Source organism: Folsomia candida, unplaced genomic scaffold (genome assembly GCF_002217175.1).
Source record: "Folsomia candida strain VU population unplaced genomic scaffold, ASM221717v1 Fcan01_Sc002, whole genome shotgun sequence".
Taxonomy (NCBI): Eukaryota; Metazoa; Arthropoda; class Collembola; order Entomobryomorpha; family Isotomidae; genus Folsomia; species Folsomia candida.
Genome location: NW_019091194.1, coordinates 5,823,085 through 5,836,859, shown reverse-complemented (window position 1 = coordinate 5,836,859; position 13,775 = coordinate 5,823,085). Strand labels below are relative to the sequence as shown.

General features: G+C 37.1%; 2 protein-coding genes across 4 annotated transcripts; both read left to right on the top strand.

Annotated features, from left to right (window-relative positions):
- The first annotated feature begins 1,647 nt into the window (after positions 1-1,647).
- Positions 1,648-7,687, top strand: LOC110843774. Of its 2 annotated transcripts, none has more exons than XM_022089808.2 (13): positions 1,648-1,802; positions 1,872-1,973; positions 4,928-5,026; positions 5,086-5,312; positions 5,387-5,556; positions 5,765-6,014; positions 6,164-6,249; positions 6,330-6,367; positions 6,470-6,600; positions 6,707-6,754; positions 6,885-7,000; positions 7,074-7,246; positions 7,330-7,687. In XM_022089808.2, exons 1-13 carry the CDS (start codon positions 1,733-1,735, stop codon positions 7,599-7,601), a joined length of 1,782 nt encoding a protein of 593 aa, XP_021945500.1. In that variant the 5' UTR covers positions 1,648-1,732; the 3' UTR covers positions 7,602-7,687. The 2 variants fall into 2 exon arrangements, with proteins under 2 accessions (XP_021945500.1, XP_021945499.1); XM_022089807.2 differs by having other exon boundaries at positions 5,387-5,583.
- Positions 7,688-8,851: 1,164 nt separating this feature from the next.
- On the top strand, positions 8,852-13,084 carry LOC110845158 (RAC-beta serine/threonine-protein kinase). Of its 2 annotated transcripts, XR_002547504.2 has the most exons (15): positions 8,852-9,152; positions 9,506-9,655; positions 9,752-9,823; positions 9,902-10,392; positions 10,465-10,662; positions 10,738-10,856; positions 10,935-11,007; positions 11,083-11,211; positions 11,309-11,377; positions 11,481-11,531; positions 11,607-11,756; positions 11,888-11,920; positions 11,995-12,041; positions 12,191-12,526; positions 12,622-13,084. XR_002547504.2 is itself a non-coding variant. In XM_022091523.2 (14 exons), the coding sequence occupies exons 2-14, from the start codon at positions 9,589-9,591 to the stop codon at positions 12,351-12,353; spliced, it is 1,662 nt and encodes a 553-aa protein (XP_021947215.1). In that variant the 5' UTR covers positions 8,852-9,152; positions 9,506-9,588; the 3' UTR covers positions 12,354-13,084. The 2 variants fall into 2 exon arrangements, 1 of the variants encoding a protein (XP_021947215.1); XM_022091523.2 differs by having other exon boundaries at positions 12,191-13,084.
- Positions 13,085-13,775: the final 691 nt, after the last annotated feature.

Below are 13,775 nucleotides of genomic sequence, written 5' to 3'. Positions count from 1 at the left end.
TTTTGCAAAATATTTGGCAAAAGCTGCACCAAAGCTTGTAATTGTTCCAATGCTTTCACCATATATAACAGTTTTCGGAATTATGAAATGAAGTTTATAAATCATATGCCTGTCCGTATATATAGGACGTCCTATATATATACCATATATATATTTTGGAGGGACCCCATGGGGTCCCTCCCAGATGAATTTTTTTCCAGTTTTCCAAAAAGCTTAAAATCTCGAACGAGGTTATTTTGTTGAATATCTTATAAGCTGACGATACAAATTTCCAAATTTTTTGCAACTTGCAAACATAAATATAGCCAACAATTTTTGAAAAATACATAATATAGGTAGACTAACATTGGCATTATATCTTCTTCCATTGTGAGTTTCAATGTTTGAAAATTTTCGCAAATTTTGTTGCAATAACAAAACAATTTCTTTTTTGAAAACTTTTTTGCAATTCTTAAATAAAAGACGCTTAACATTTAAATTTTGTTAAAATTTAAAAAACGAAGGAATTTAAATTTAGAAAATTTTGCAGATTTTCCCAATTTGAAAAAATTGGCCAAAGTTTGCATGTATCCTTTTGAATATTGGTGATCAGCATGAAATTACGGACAGGCATATGATCTATAAACTTCATTTCATAATTCCGAAAACTGTTATATATGGTGAAAGCATTGGAACAATTACAAGCTTTGGTGCAGCTTTTGCCAAATATTTTGCAAAAACGTAATTTTGCACCCCATGTTCTATGACAAAGTTTTAGTTACACTACATTATCTATCAATTAAGACCATCGGAAAGGAAATCGAGGTGTGACAGTACTTAAGGTTCCCTTGTCAGTCATCATTTTAAATCTTACATTAGTTGTTTACTTAAGTGAAGCATAACCATAACCCATTTATAGATTATTAAGTTGTCACATTTGTCGTTATAACAATGTTATGAAAATATGACCAATAAGTTAGATTTTCAAGCGAAATAATGTGCTAGTATTTCACTCAAATTCAGACCAAATTTGATGAAATTTCACTCAAGTGAAAGTTACTTTCACCGTTGACGTGAGAACCATTTTGAAAAATTCATTCCAAGATGATTTCACGTGAAAAGCAAGACCTTCAAGGAAGTTATATGACGTCATGATTTCAAACATTAATGGAAAAATAGGGATGCTCATTTGCATAGATGACTTTTTTGATGCCGAACATAGACTTATATTAATATGATGCCGAATGATGACGTTAGCTTTGTAGGAATATTTAGATCGAAATGCATTATGATAATGATGGATTCTGGTAAACTTGAATCTGTACACAAGCCGTGTACAAGAGCACCAATTTAACCTCTGTAACAAAGATTATACACCTAAGTCTGTCTACCCTTTCCAAAAAAACACTTTCCAAAGGACTTGTTGATGAATAATTAGTATTATTCAACCTAATCACTCATTCATGAATTATTGTTTAGCAGAAGGAATTATTCTAATTTACAACGACAATGTCCGAATAATCTATTTTCCTACTTTAGTAAAACACGAATGCTATACAGAATACTAATCGCCAGGCATATACGAAGCCTTATTGGCCAGCACTAAAACATGCTGAGTACCTGGTGGGGTCCGTCTGGTGGAATTAATTATTATTTTGTTCATTAATTTACTCGTTTGCACTCTCGGAACAGACCATTCTTCGAATTCATCCCACTCACTGTCGTGTATTCAATTACAAAAGAAGGGGGTACAATGTCGCTCAAACTATTAGTGCTGTTTTGGATTTGTTTGACGCCTGCATTTGGGGATCAATTTCTAAATGGTTGAAAAACTAAAAAAAAATATTATTACCAAACGGGTTATACAATTTGTTTTCGTAATTTATTATCAGAATTGAGGGCGGACACCTGGGCGGATCGACTTGCGTCCTTTCCCAGTCAAATTCTTCAAAGCGCTGTCGGTACTTTTTCAAATAGCAGTGGCGTACCATCAGGTACGGTATGCATTAATCAAATATTATAATTTGCACAATTATTATAAACAGCCAATTGCATGATAAGTAACACGATTAACAACAGTTTGTATTTTTTAGTTGATATGAAATAGTTGATTTATTAAAAAAATAATAGTGAATTAGAGAAACAGGTCAAGTTAGTACATATACAACAAATAATGGGGATAACTTTTCGCTAAAATATAACTACAACTACTAGTTGTCTAACATGCTGTCTAAGTAGGTCTGAATACATGACAAATCAAATATTGGCCGTCCGTTAATGTCGCATTGAATTGGGTGATGATTTCGGATAAGACGCTTTTTGAACATAAAGTCATACATATCATCCAACAGTTGGAACTGGGTCACGGTGTAGTGGTTAAAATGAGAGAACAGGGAATTCCAAGATTTCGCTGGCTGTCCATCAATCTCCTCGCCCCTTAGTTGCCCGAATAGGGTGGCGTAGATGGCGAGGGTTTCGACACGTTTCGACTGTTTGGCCATTTTCTCACGGATTGCAGTATGGACTTCAGATGTGTTTGTCTGAATTAATTTTTTTGTAGCCTTTTTGGTTAACTCCAACTCTTGGATTGTTCTTGGGTACTGAAACATTTCGTATGAATTCTTCATCTTGTCATAGTCAAACTTTTGTCTCCCTTTAATATATTGAAGGGCGTATCTGCCAGAAGTTTTAATTTGAAGTAGGTTGGTTGGAGTTGACACCTCGCCGTGGTAAATCTCTCCCGGCCAGTACAGCAACATATATGTAGATGGCCACAAAGGATCAACTTTTGTGTTATTGGGTCGGAAAGGGGATACAGTCAGCTCTCCGAATTTGGATCCTTCGTGTGTGGTGATCCGGAAACCATTATCTTGTAAGATCTGATCCAAAAGTTGGAAGTCCACAAGTTCTACGATAATTTCCGTATTTGCGAGCCTTATAGACTTCTCCTTTGGATACAGTGTGTTGTGGGAAGCTACCATATAGGAAAGGGCCAACTAGAAAATAATAAAAATGTAAAGCTTAAAACTTAAACTGTAGAAATCATTCTCCAAAACCTTGTAGATACATTTAGTCATACATTAACAGTGTTTGTTATCATGTTGTACAAATCTTTATGGATGTAAGGGACGCTCCACTGCCATTCATGATGGATTTGAAAATTTACGAGTTGAAGTCGTGCTGCGATCCATTCGTCCTCCAACCGTTGGATCTGGGCCGATGTGCGATGTTGTGATTTGTAGTCTTTCATCCTATCCGGTTTCTTTGACGGTTCGGTTAAACCACGTGATTTCATATAGTTTGATGTGCTGGAATGATGCTCCCAAATACGATGACCATTCATATATTGTGAAATCTTATCCTGGTCAAAACGGTCAGATCTTGGAGCTGGTTGCACCGATGTGATGATGCACTCGTTATTGTTGATAATGTCATGTAAAATGAGGAATTCTTGATTCCTTGGACCATGCTCTTCACAGTTGGTAGTTGTTGTGCATAGTTTCCAACAAATGAAGGTCACACATAATTTCTGAGAATTTAATTTAACGTCTAGTTTAAATTCTTGTGGTTGCTCGTCTCCAACTTTTGGATCTTGTTCGATGGGGACTTCAAACACATATCTCAGCTGTGTTCCGGTCGAATAGACATAAATCCGGCGTCCTTTGGGGTCTGCCAAGTCGTATTCTGCTAAATTCTCCCCACATCGATCATAGTCGTGCATATCTTCGAGAAGTTGGATGAATTCTTGGCTCCCTTTCATATCTTCATCCACGCCGTTCCAATTATAGTTTGTCACCAATTCTGCTTTGATCGCGTTGAAAATAGAACCAATCGTTCCTGTAGGTGGAGTCCAAGGGGTCGGGAGAGGTGGGGGCAATTTTAACCAGGTGAACCTCGTTCCTTTCACGAATATGTGATCTGTAAACAAGTAATATTTATATTAAATATGCTATTTCAACAACTAATCCAATGTTTGGAAATTAATTAGTAAACCCACCCCCACTTCGAAACTCATTTTCTCCAAGATCTTGAGTCATTTCGACCTCCTCCACATTTGTTGCCTCTCTCTTTTCGGGTACAACTCCCATCCTTCGTCTTTTCGGTTGTGGCGGTGACGTTGTGGGTTCCTCTGCAATTAAATATAAAGCAACACATAAATTTCGCCGATAAATATTACACAATTTCTCCAATAGTTGGAATCATCCTTACTAAATCTGTGTATGTTTTCTTCATAGTTCCCAACGTTAATGTACAGAGAACGATCTAATTTGAGCCGTTCCGAGTTTCGTGGAACTAAATAAGTGAGACATAAAAATAAGTAATATAAATTTTGCATATATTTCACTACATTTATTTACAAGTTTGCTCACCTAAAACCTGACCTGTCTGCTCTAAAAACGAGTCCAAATCATCCCACCATTCTCCATTGATAAAACATGACGACTCTAAAACGAAAAACAAAATTCAAATCACTTAAAAATATTGGACATTATTCATTCCAACAGTTGGAATACGGTGGGACAAATTATTTACCTGTGGGAGGAGGATACTCTTCTGTCAATTGTACGTGTTTACTTTGTTTATCCTCCATCATAAAACTTCACTCCATTCTTCGTCGCCGTCGTCTTTTACTAATAAGTAAATAAATTTCCTGGTCATCATACGGGATTACTACAAATACTACAATTCCAATTTTTGGAAAACTTACCAAACTCCGTTTCCTCTCTGCTGACACTTATTTTGGTTGATTAAATACTTAAGTTGAGTTTATAAATTTACACTCAAACTTGCAAACTTGAAGAGAGCAGCGTCCACACTCGGCAACTTCCAGTTGAGTTATGGTCAAGACATGCATTATTTTTCTCATGCTTTGCTGCTCTTATCTATCGCGTCCCCAAGCCAAGCTCATATTTTCAAAAGGAGTCTATATGCACATTTTATTTTGCAGGATGCGGCAAACCACCAAACTTTCCCCTGGGAATAACCCTCCTTTCTTCCGATTTCCTCAATTGGTCAGAACTTTTAAACATGAGGAGTTTATGGGCAGGTGAGAGCCACAAAAACACCAGAAATGCGTAAAATTGAATGGCCCCTTTAATTTAACAGCGGAACCCGAAACACCTGAGGATGTCGTGACCCTTGCCAACTGGGCTTACAAACACGGGTATTCCCTGCGTCCTCGTGGGTATTCACATTCCTGGGCACCTCTCACAGTCACACCTGCTTCACAATGCTCTCGTACACTCATCGTCGACACTACCAAACATTTAACAGCTATGCGCATGCTGACCAATTCCTCCGGCCTTCATGCCCCAATTAATGTCCTCACTCAGGTTAGTGTCGCACACATTGGTGAATATAATTTCGATTATTTATGACATGTGGTTTTATTAAATAAACATCGTAGACTGGAGCAAGTTGGGAAGATCTCTTAAACTATTTGGAATCCAAAAATTTGGGCATATTTTCATTCCCCGCAGTGGGAAAGATGACCATCGGTGGTACTTTGGCAGTTGGTGCTCACGGTACTGGGTTTCCAACCCGGGCAGCGAAACTGGACACAGGTTTCAGGACAGGGTCAATCTCCAACTTGATTACTTCCTTGTAATTATCATACCCCGGACAAATATTTTTTTATCCTACCCTACTCGTGTTGAGCTCAACATGAGTAGGGTAGGATAAAAAAATATTTTTCCGGGGTATGGTAATTATCAATGATTTTTTGGAAAATTTATTTTTATTTTAGTCCCAATTTTAAATTTACGCACTTTACACACTTTGATAGGGACGCAGTCGTCTGGGATTATAAAAAGAATGAATACGCTCTGAGAACATTTACCAGACTTCAGGATGAGGATATGCGAGCGTTTTTGGTTCATCTTGGCCGAGCCTTTATCACTCAAGTCTCTCTAATGGTCGGCCCCAACTATAATTTGAGATGTCAATCGATCACTAATATCCGAGCAGATGCACTCTTCTCAAGGGATCATGATAACGAAAATGCCCTCGCAAACTTTGTCGAGAACTACGACCGAGTAAGTTACTGGACAAATACTTAAACGCAAATTTTATATGCATAAATAACTCGTGTTATTTATGTATATAAAGTAATATAAACATAAATTGTTGATATTATCCTCAGTACCACACATTGTTACTTAATTCTTATTATATTTTCCGAAAGGTTGAAGCCCAATTTTTCCCATACACGGATAGAACTTGGCTAAAATTGTGGACCGAAGAAAAAGTAAAATCTGGAAATGCTCTCACGTGAGGTTTTTCATATTAACTTTGGTATATGACTTGAGACTAACTGGTAAACTTATGTTAATTATTTTCCAACCTTGAAGAATTGATAAACCATACCCATATACGCATGGAAGACAAGGTAAACTTTAATGCAAAATATAAACTTAATAAAATATATTATTACACATGACATTTAACATCGAACATTACTTCTAATAATTTTTTTTTAATTTTTGAAAAGTATTCCGGCCAGCGGATCGACTTATTTCTCTACTGGCTTCAGGAATTACTCGCCTTACGCCAGTCATATCTAGAATGACCTATGAAATCGGAGTGTCTGGAGTTGCCTTAACTAGAACGGCTGACGTTTGGGTGAGGAAATTTATTATAACGTTTGGACTTGGGTAAAGGGAATTCGGTTACCATCGCCACGTGAATTATGATAAGTTCCGTGAATTAATGACCATGTTTTATACAGGGGCCATCTAAGAATTCCTTGCTGTATTATCACCATCTAGCTCATAAGGTAATGAGAATTGTATGATAGGTTTTCGATTCCTGGACAAATATTAATTAACTTTAAGATGCATAATCAACTTTAAAATAACGAAAGTTAAATTGAGAAAAACTCTACTCTTTTCATTTTCTTTTCGCAGTTTGTGTCATTGGGTTATAATGTTGTCACATCGAGAGCAAATATCCAAAAAGTGGTCAACCTTTGCTACCTGTTTTACTCGAGGTTGTCCGATGAAATGGCGACGAAGGGCATGTGGTATGTTCTTTTGCTTGACGTTGTAAATAATTTGCGCATTATATAAACTAATTTCTTATATAAATATCACTAGGCCAATGAATCAACCGCTCGAATTCAGAATTACTGGCTTGGACAAAGTCGAAGTAATGGAAATTAATTCAACAAAGACAACAATCAAACCACCAGCACTCAGTTTTCTGAGTGAAATAGAAGGACATCCAGAATACGATGTCGCTGTATTTTTTGGACTCCATTACTTTCCTGGTTGGTGATCAGACTTTTATTTTATTTTGTCGTTTTATGATGTATGTATGTACATGTATCATTTCTTATTTGATTATGCACAGGGACGCCAAATACTGCGACTTTTATGAAGGCGTGGGAGTCATTCTTATTCACGAATTTCAATGGTGGTTATGCTACGGCCCGTGTAGAGTGGGCAAAAACTTGGGGGTTCGACGATGACAATTCTTGGGTCAATTCGACAGTGTTTAACCAAATTTTGCCAGCCACCTATGGATCGGAATGGAATTGGGCAATGGCGAAACTTGATGAATATGATCCACATAACATCTACTCGAACGAGTTCCTTCAAAAACTAACACTTCCATTACATTGAAAAACTCACAAAAAGTTAAAACCATGCAGTCATTTGTAATATGCGAGGAGCAAAATAAACGGAAAAGAATGTTCGGAGTGGATAAATGTGTACTATTTAATTACTACACGAAGCATTATTTTTTGTCAAAATTAAATTTGAACAGGATATCAGCATTATATTTTTATTTTGTTAATTCATCAAATGAGAAATACTGGACATGTCACTAGAGTGCATTTGTAAGGCTAATTTTAGTACTATTACAAACTATTAATATACAAACTTTTAGTACTATTAATATACAAACAACGGTAGTTTCGTGCTGCACGAATCGTGCAACTTCAGGTAAGATGGCCCTTTATTAGGTGTGAATGTAAATGTAAGGGCATCTTTATGCAACTGAAAATCAGAGAGCATTCTAAATATGCTAAACCCTAATTTTGAATACATGCATGCATTACTATGCAGCTCTACGCCATATACAATGTCACAGGATTTTGCATGCAAAAAATCTGTTTTATTTTTCAGCTCGTCTCATTCATCCATAGCTCATTCATATCATGGGAAAAAGTCGTTTACACCACATCCTCACCTAATACGTCATCCTACTCACTCGGGTGCAATGAATGAGATTGGCTATATCGCTCATATGTACATATTTACGTGCATACATTGCTCCATGCAAAATTATTAAGTAGCATTTATTACGTCATTTTCGCATCCTATTTTTTTAAACTGATAGCTCTTTAGAACAATTCAGCTGGTCATAGCTCTTAAAAATGGACAAAACCAGTTCATTTTATCCAATAAAGGTTTTCAGCAGCGTATGCAATTATCCCACAGAGCATGGCCGAATGGTGGCTTTGGTGGTGGTCGTCGTCCGCCCTCGTATATAGTAAGTTGTAAAAAAGATTCGATTGACTACGTCTCAGCCGAGGGGGCCCTTCACCAACTTCCTCAATTTGATGACCTCGCCCCCCATCAGCTCTGGAAAAACAGATGCCCCCACTTATTTCAGTTGCCATGGTAACGGGGGCAGGCCAGGGTGGATGGATGCCTCATGTATGTCTGGCTGTGGTTGTGATGGAATATAAACGGAAAACGGAACCATCAAGTGGTTTAGCCATTGGTTGTCCATTCATTCGAATGTGCAATCCACCAATGACTGATACTTCAAAAGTATGATCTTCTACATGAATATCTATTCTATGCTTGTTGTTCATTGTGAATGTGTATGACTCCCTTCGTCTTCCTTCTTATACTTATTTTCTGCTGCTTCTCTTTCCATTGGGTTGGATTGGATTTGATGAGTTTGACTGGACATTGTTGTTTGTTGTCCTCATTCTTCTTCTCCTCATCGGCGGCTGACCCATTTTGCTTTGTCGATTCAACAAAATAATAATAAAGCGGTCGTCGTCACTCGGCCCATGGTGAAAGAGGGACCGCAGAAAAAAAGACGAACCGGTCGCATAGTGTTGCATAGTGTGGAGGAATTTGCAAACTCCTGAGCTGCTGGATCGACTGTGAAAACTGGAAATTTTGCAAGAAAAGGAGGAGGATATGAATTTTTAGGTGGGTGATAATTTTTAATGGTTCGGGTACTATGACGGTAGTGCAGTTAGATGTTTTTTACACTGTTATTGTGTAAAAGTTATATGGGAGGAAAATGTGTAACTGCGTCACAACTTTACAAGGTTGGAATAAATGGTGCTTGGTGTTATGGTATATGGCATGAATTTTACGGTTGTTGAGGTGGATGCTGATGTGTGTAGAGTGTAGATTGCATTGATAATAATAATGTAAAGAGTTAGTGAGTAAATCATTGGAATGAAATGAATGACGGAAAATATATCTCAATTAATATATTTATTATTCATTCGATCATCGAACGAAGCTAATGGATAATGGTCTTGTGTTATTTACAGAAAATAGAGTTTGGCCAGCAGTGAGTAGTGGCCGTCGTGTCGTTGTTGAGTTGAGTACGACGAATAGAAGAAGCACAATAATAATGGCAACTCCTAATGGGCCTAATTCACCTCCTCGTTTGGTGAAGGAGGGTCTCGTCTTTAAGCGAGGTTAGAATTTTCACTTAATTACTTAAAATATATGCATCAATAAATAGAAAGTAGAAAAACCTATGTGTTAACTTCTTATATGGTTGTATTCCTCAGGCGAGACAATCCGCAACTGGAGACCCCGTTATTTTTATCTATATGATAACGGATCCTTCTTGGGGTTTAAAGGTGTGTTACGTGTAATTTTTTATATATATATTTGAAATGAATAGTCTCTTTAAATATAATTATTTCTTGTGTTTAAAGGGGGCGTGGAAAACCCGCTGGGAACCGAACCACTCAATAATTTTACCGTTAGGGGCTGCCAAATCATGAAAATGGATAGACCCAAAGCTTTCACCTTTATGATCCGGGGCTTGTCTCCGAATCGAACCCTGGAACGAAGTTTTTGTACAGATTCCGAGAAAGAAAGACAAGATTGGGTGAGCTGTATTGAATCGGTGGCTCAAGCTTTGGGACCTGGGGCAGGTCCAAGTCCACTTGGAGCCCCTATGCATCATCTAGCTCCTGGAGCATCTGCGGCCTACTCTGGATCAACAGCTTGGATTGATGGAGCAGGATTGGCCTCTTCTGGAACGGTGTCAGAGAATAAAATGGTCACAGGGACACCGGTTGGGAGCGTGGATGAAATGAGTATTGGCAGCGCACAGTCTTCTTCACATATGGACGTCGATTTATCTAGCAAGTTCCAAGTTCAGGGTGTGTCACATCCAAGAGGATCGGGAAAGGCTAAAGTTGTAAGGACAATATTAGGCAAATTGGTCTCCGAGAGTATGATATAAAATAAATTCACTACCTTGTTTTTATAGACCTTTGAAAATTTCACCTTTCTCAAATTGTTGGGGAAAGGAACGTTTGGAAAAGTTATTCTATGCAGAGACAAGATCTCGGAGAAATTATACGCAATTAAGATTTTAAGAAAAGAGGTAATTATAAAGAAGGATGAAGTTGATCACACCCTCACCGAGAACCAAGTACTCCAACAAACTAATCACCCCTTCCTAATTGTGAGTAAAATTAACTTGTTAAATATTATTAATGATTATGTTTTTAAAATTTTACCTGCTACATATTTCACGCAGTCATTGAAATGTTCCTTCCAAACTGCCGATCGTCTTTGTTTCGTCACCGAGTTTGTCAACGGTGGCGAACTTTTCTTCCATCTGTCAAAGGAAAAGTTTTTCACGGAAGAAAGAACAAAGTAAGCATAATATTCAGAGAACTCTTAACCGTAGAACTCTTCCACATATAAATAGAGCATTCTTTTTCTTCCTTTTAGATTTTATGGGGCTGAGATCATTTCTGCAATTGGGTATCTTCATCATCTCGGAATAATTTATAGAGATCTTAAGGTAAGTTACTTTACGAAGTATGCATTTATGAAAATCGCATTGACTTTTACATTTCTTTAACAATTTTATATTCAGCTTGAAAATCTTCTACTCGACAAAGACGGCCATATTAAGATTGCCGATTTCGGGCTATGTAAACAAGACATTACTTTTGGGAGCACCACTAAAACATTCTGTGGAACGCCAGAATATTTAGCTCCAGAGGTACCACAACTTTTTTAAAGAATTGTATTACTAAACTTTTAGTTTTACTGGCCATGACAGTTACTGTATTTAATTGAACGAATTTTCTGTATTTTAGGTACTAGAAGACACCGATTATGGCTTGGCCGTGGATTGGTGGGGAGTTGGTGTGGTTATGTACGAGATGGTAATGTTTTAATTATTTCTTACGTCATTTTAAAATTAATTAATTAATCAATCTAATTTCTTCCTTCCTTCCTTCATGCCTTTTCACCTCATGGGTAATGTAGATGATTGGTCGACTACCATTCTATAATCGAGATCACGACACTTTATTTGAGGTATGTCAGAAAATTGTGTTTCTTAAAGAAAGCGTTACAATAGAAGGATTGCTTATCAACATTATTTGACTGCAGCTCATTGTCCTCCAAGAAGTCCGTTTCCCATCCACTATTTCCCCCGAAGCCAAGGACTTATTGAGGGGACTGTTACGAAAAAGCCCTCGTGAACGGCTGGGTGGTGGTCCCGAAGATGCGAAAGATGTGATGTCTCACATCTTTTTCAAGGTGAACCTATTTTCATTAACTAAATTAATGAGATTGAGAGATTGAAGACGCTGAATGAATCTCATTTTCACCTCTATAATAAGGAAGTGCCATTAATGAATAAAAATAAATAAAACATGTTTTTATTGTAGTCGATTGACTGGAATGCTCTAGTCCAGAAAAGGGTATTTTACACATGATATTACTTAAACTTTCTTGAATGTAATATGTATTTTATCTTTGTCAATTTCATTTCTAGGTTGTACCTCCATTTAAACCCCAAGTGACGAGTGATACGGACCTACGGTAAGCATTATACTGTCCTTGTTATTTGAAGCTATGAAGAATGCCCAATAATGTTGTCCACCTTATTTTTTTTTGTGGATAGAATTTTTTTGAATAAGGCTCTGTTAATTACATATGTTACCCTTCATTCATTTCTGACATTGCTTTAGATATTTTGACGTGGTGTTCACAAGTGCACCTGTCGAGCTCACCCCACCTGATGAATCACCCTTGGCCGCCATGGAAGAGGATGTCGATTTTTCTGGATTCTCCTATCGCGATCTCTCCTCTACCCTCGGCGCATCGCTCCGATCTGGCCCCCTCCATTCCTAGCCGACCTAATAAAACCAACATCTCTTCCACTACAATCAATTCGTGTTTGCCTTTGTCTGCCAATAAGTTAGACGTAGTTGCCAATTAGGATAAGCTAACATTGATAAACAGTTTGTATCTCGTGAGTGGAGAATATTGGTGGTGGATGCATGTATGGATGGATGTGTGAGTGGGTGAGTGGGTAGATGCAGATTAATTAATTAACTAACAAAGAATATCATTGATTTTACTACTATTCTTAGTTTTGCTCTTCTTTTGTAAAATTCAGAATCACATCAAGAATTCTACATCATTGTTTAACTACTACTCCCTTTTCTGGATAAAATTAAGATAACATGTACTCATACCCTGTATTCTATTCTACGCCTTTAATAATACCTCTGACTACATACTATACAAGGTCTGTAATTATTCTAAAACATTGTGGGAATTAAGAAATTTTTAAGAATTGTTGACTTATCTGAATCTTTAAGCTAATAAGTAAGAGGTGTACGATACCGCAGTTATGTATTGTGATATGACAAGACGATCAGGTAGAGAAAGTAAGCTCACTTATCAAGTATATACTATTCCTGATTCCTTTATGCATGATGATTACGTTATTATTAGTACTATTTATTAGCAGCAAAAGTTTGTTTGAAATTGTTTATTGATTGTAATATTCAGGAACAAAATTACGAATAAAAAACAACACTGGTCCTACCGGATCATCGTAGCAATTGAAAATCAAACGTCATTTGAATTCACGTGGTACATACATACATAAACCCATAAAAGTATCATATTCTACTAGTTATGACTTATGCTTCACTCTGTAGTAACTTGCGCCAGTGCTATATTTTAACTATGGCGCAAGTTACAAGCCATGGAGTGAAGTGTCCATGCAGCTTCAGTTGAGATGATTTGTGATAACATTTCTTATAATTACTATGTTCATATGCATGTACATAAGCGTTAAAATCATAATTTTTCAAAATTTTTACTAAATACCAACTAAAAAATGCATAGGATCTCACATTTATTTCCGTACGTGCTTATGTACGTACGTAAGTAGATAAAATACGTGCAATGATCCAAAATAAAATTTAATATTTAATTCCTCACAGTATGCCATGAAATATAGGTCCCATTTCCACTATGCATCATGAATGCTGTCTATTATCGTTCCAAGATGCTAGACTATACTCTACTTCTTCAGAGAAAGTGTGTCCCCTGCTCCAGATTATTTGCTTACACTTTGCTACTTTCTCCTCAGCCATTAATGCACTCACTCTAGTGCCATTGACCATTTAGTTGGTCACTAATCCATTTCGTCATTCCCGAATACCAATGACAACCCCTCTTTAAATTAATTCCCATAAACTGTCCCAATATTTGTATTCTCTCCATTGTTCCCCCAAAATATGGACGTTCTAACAACCC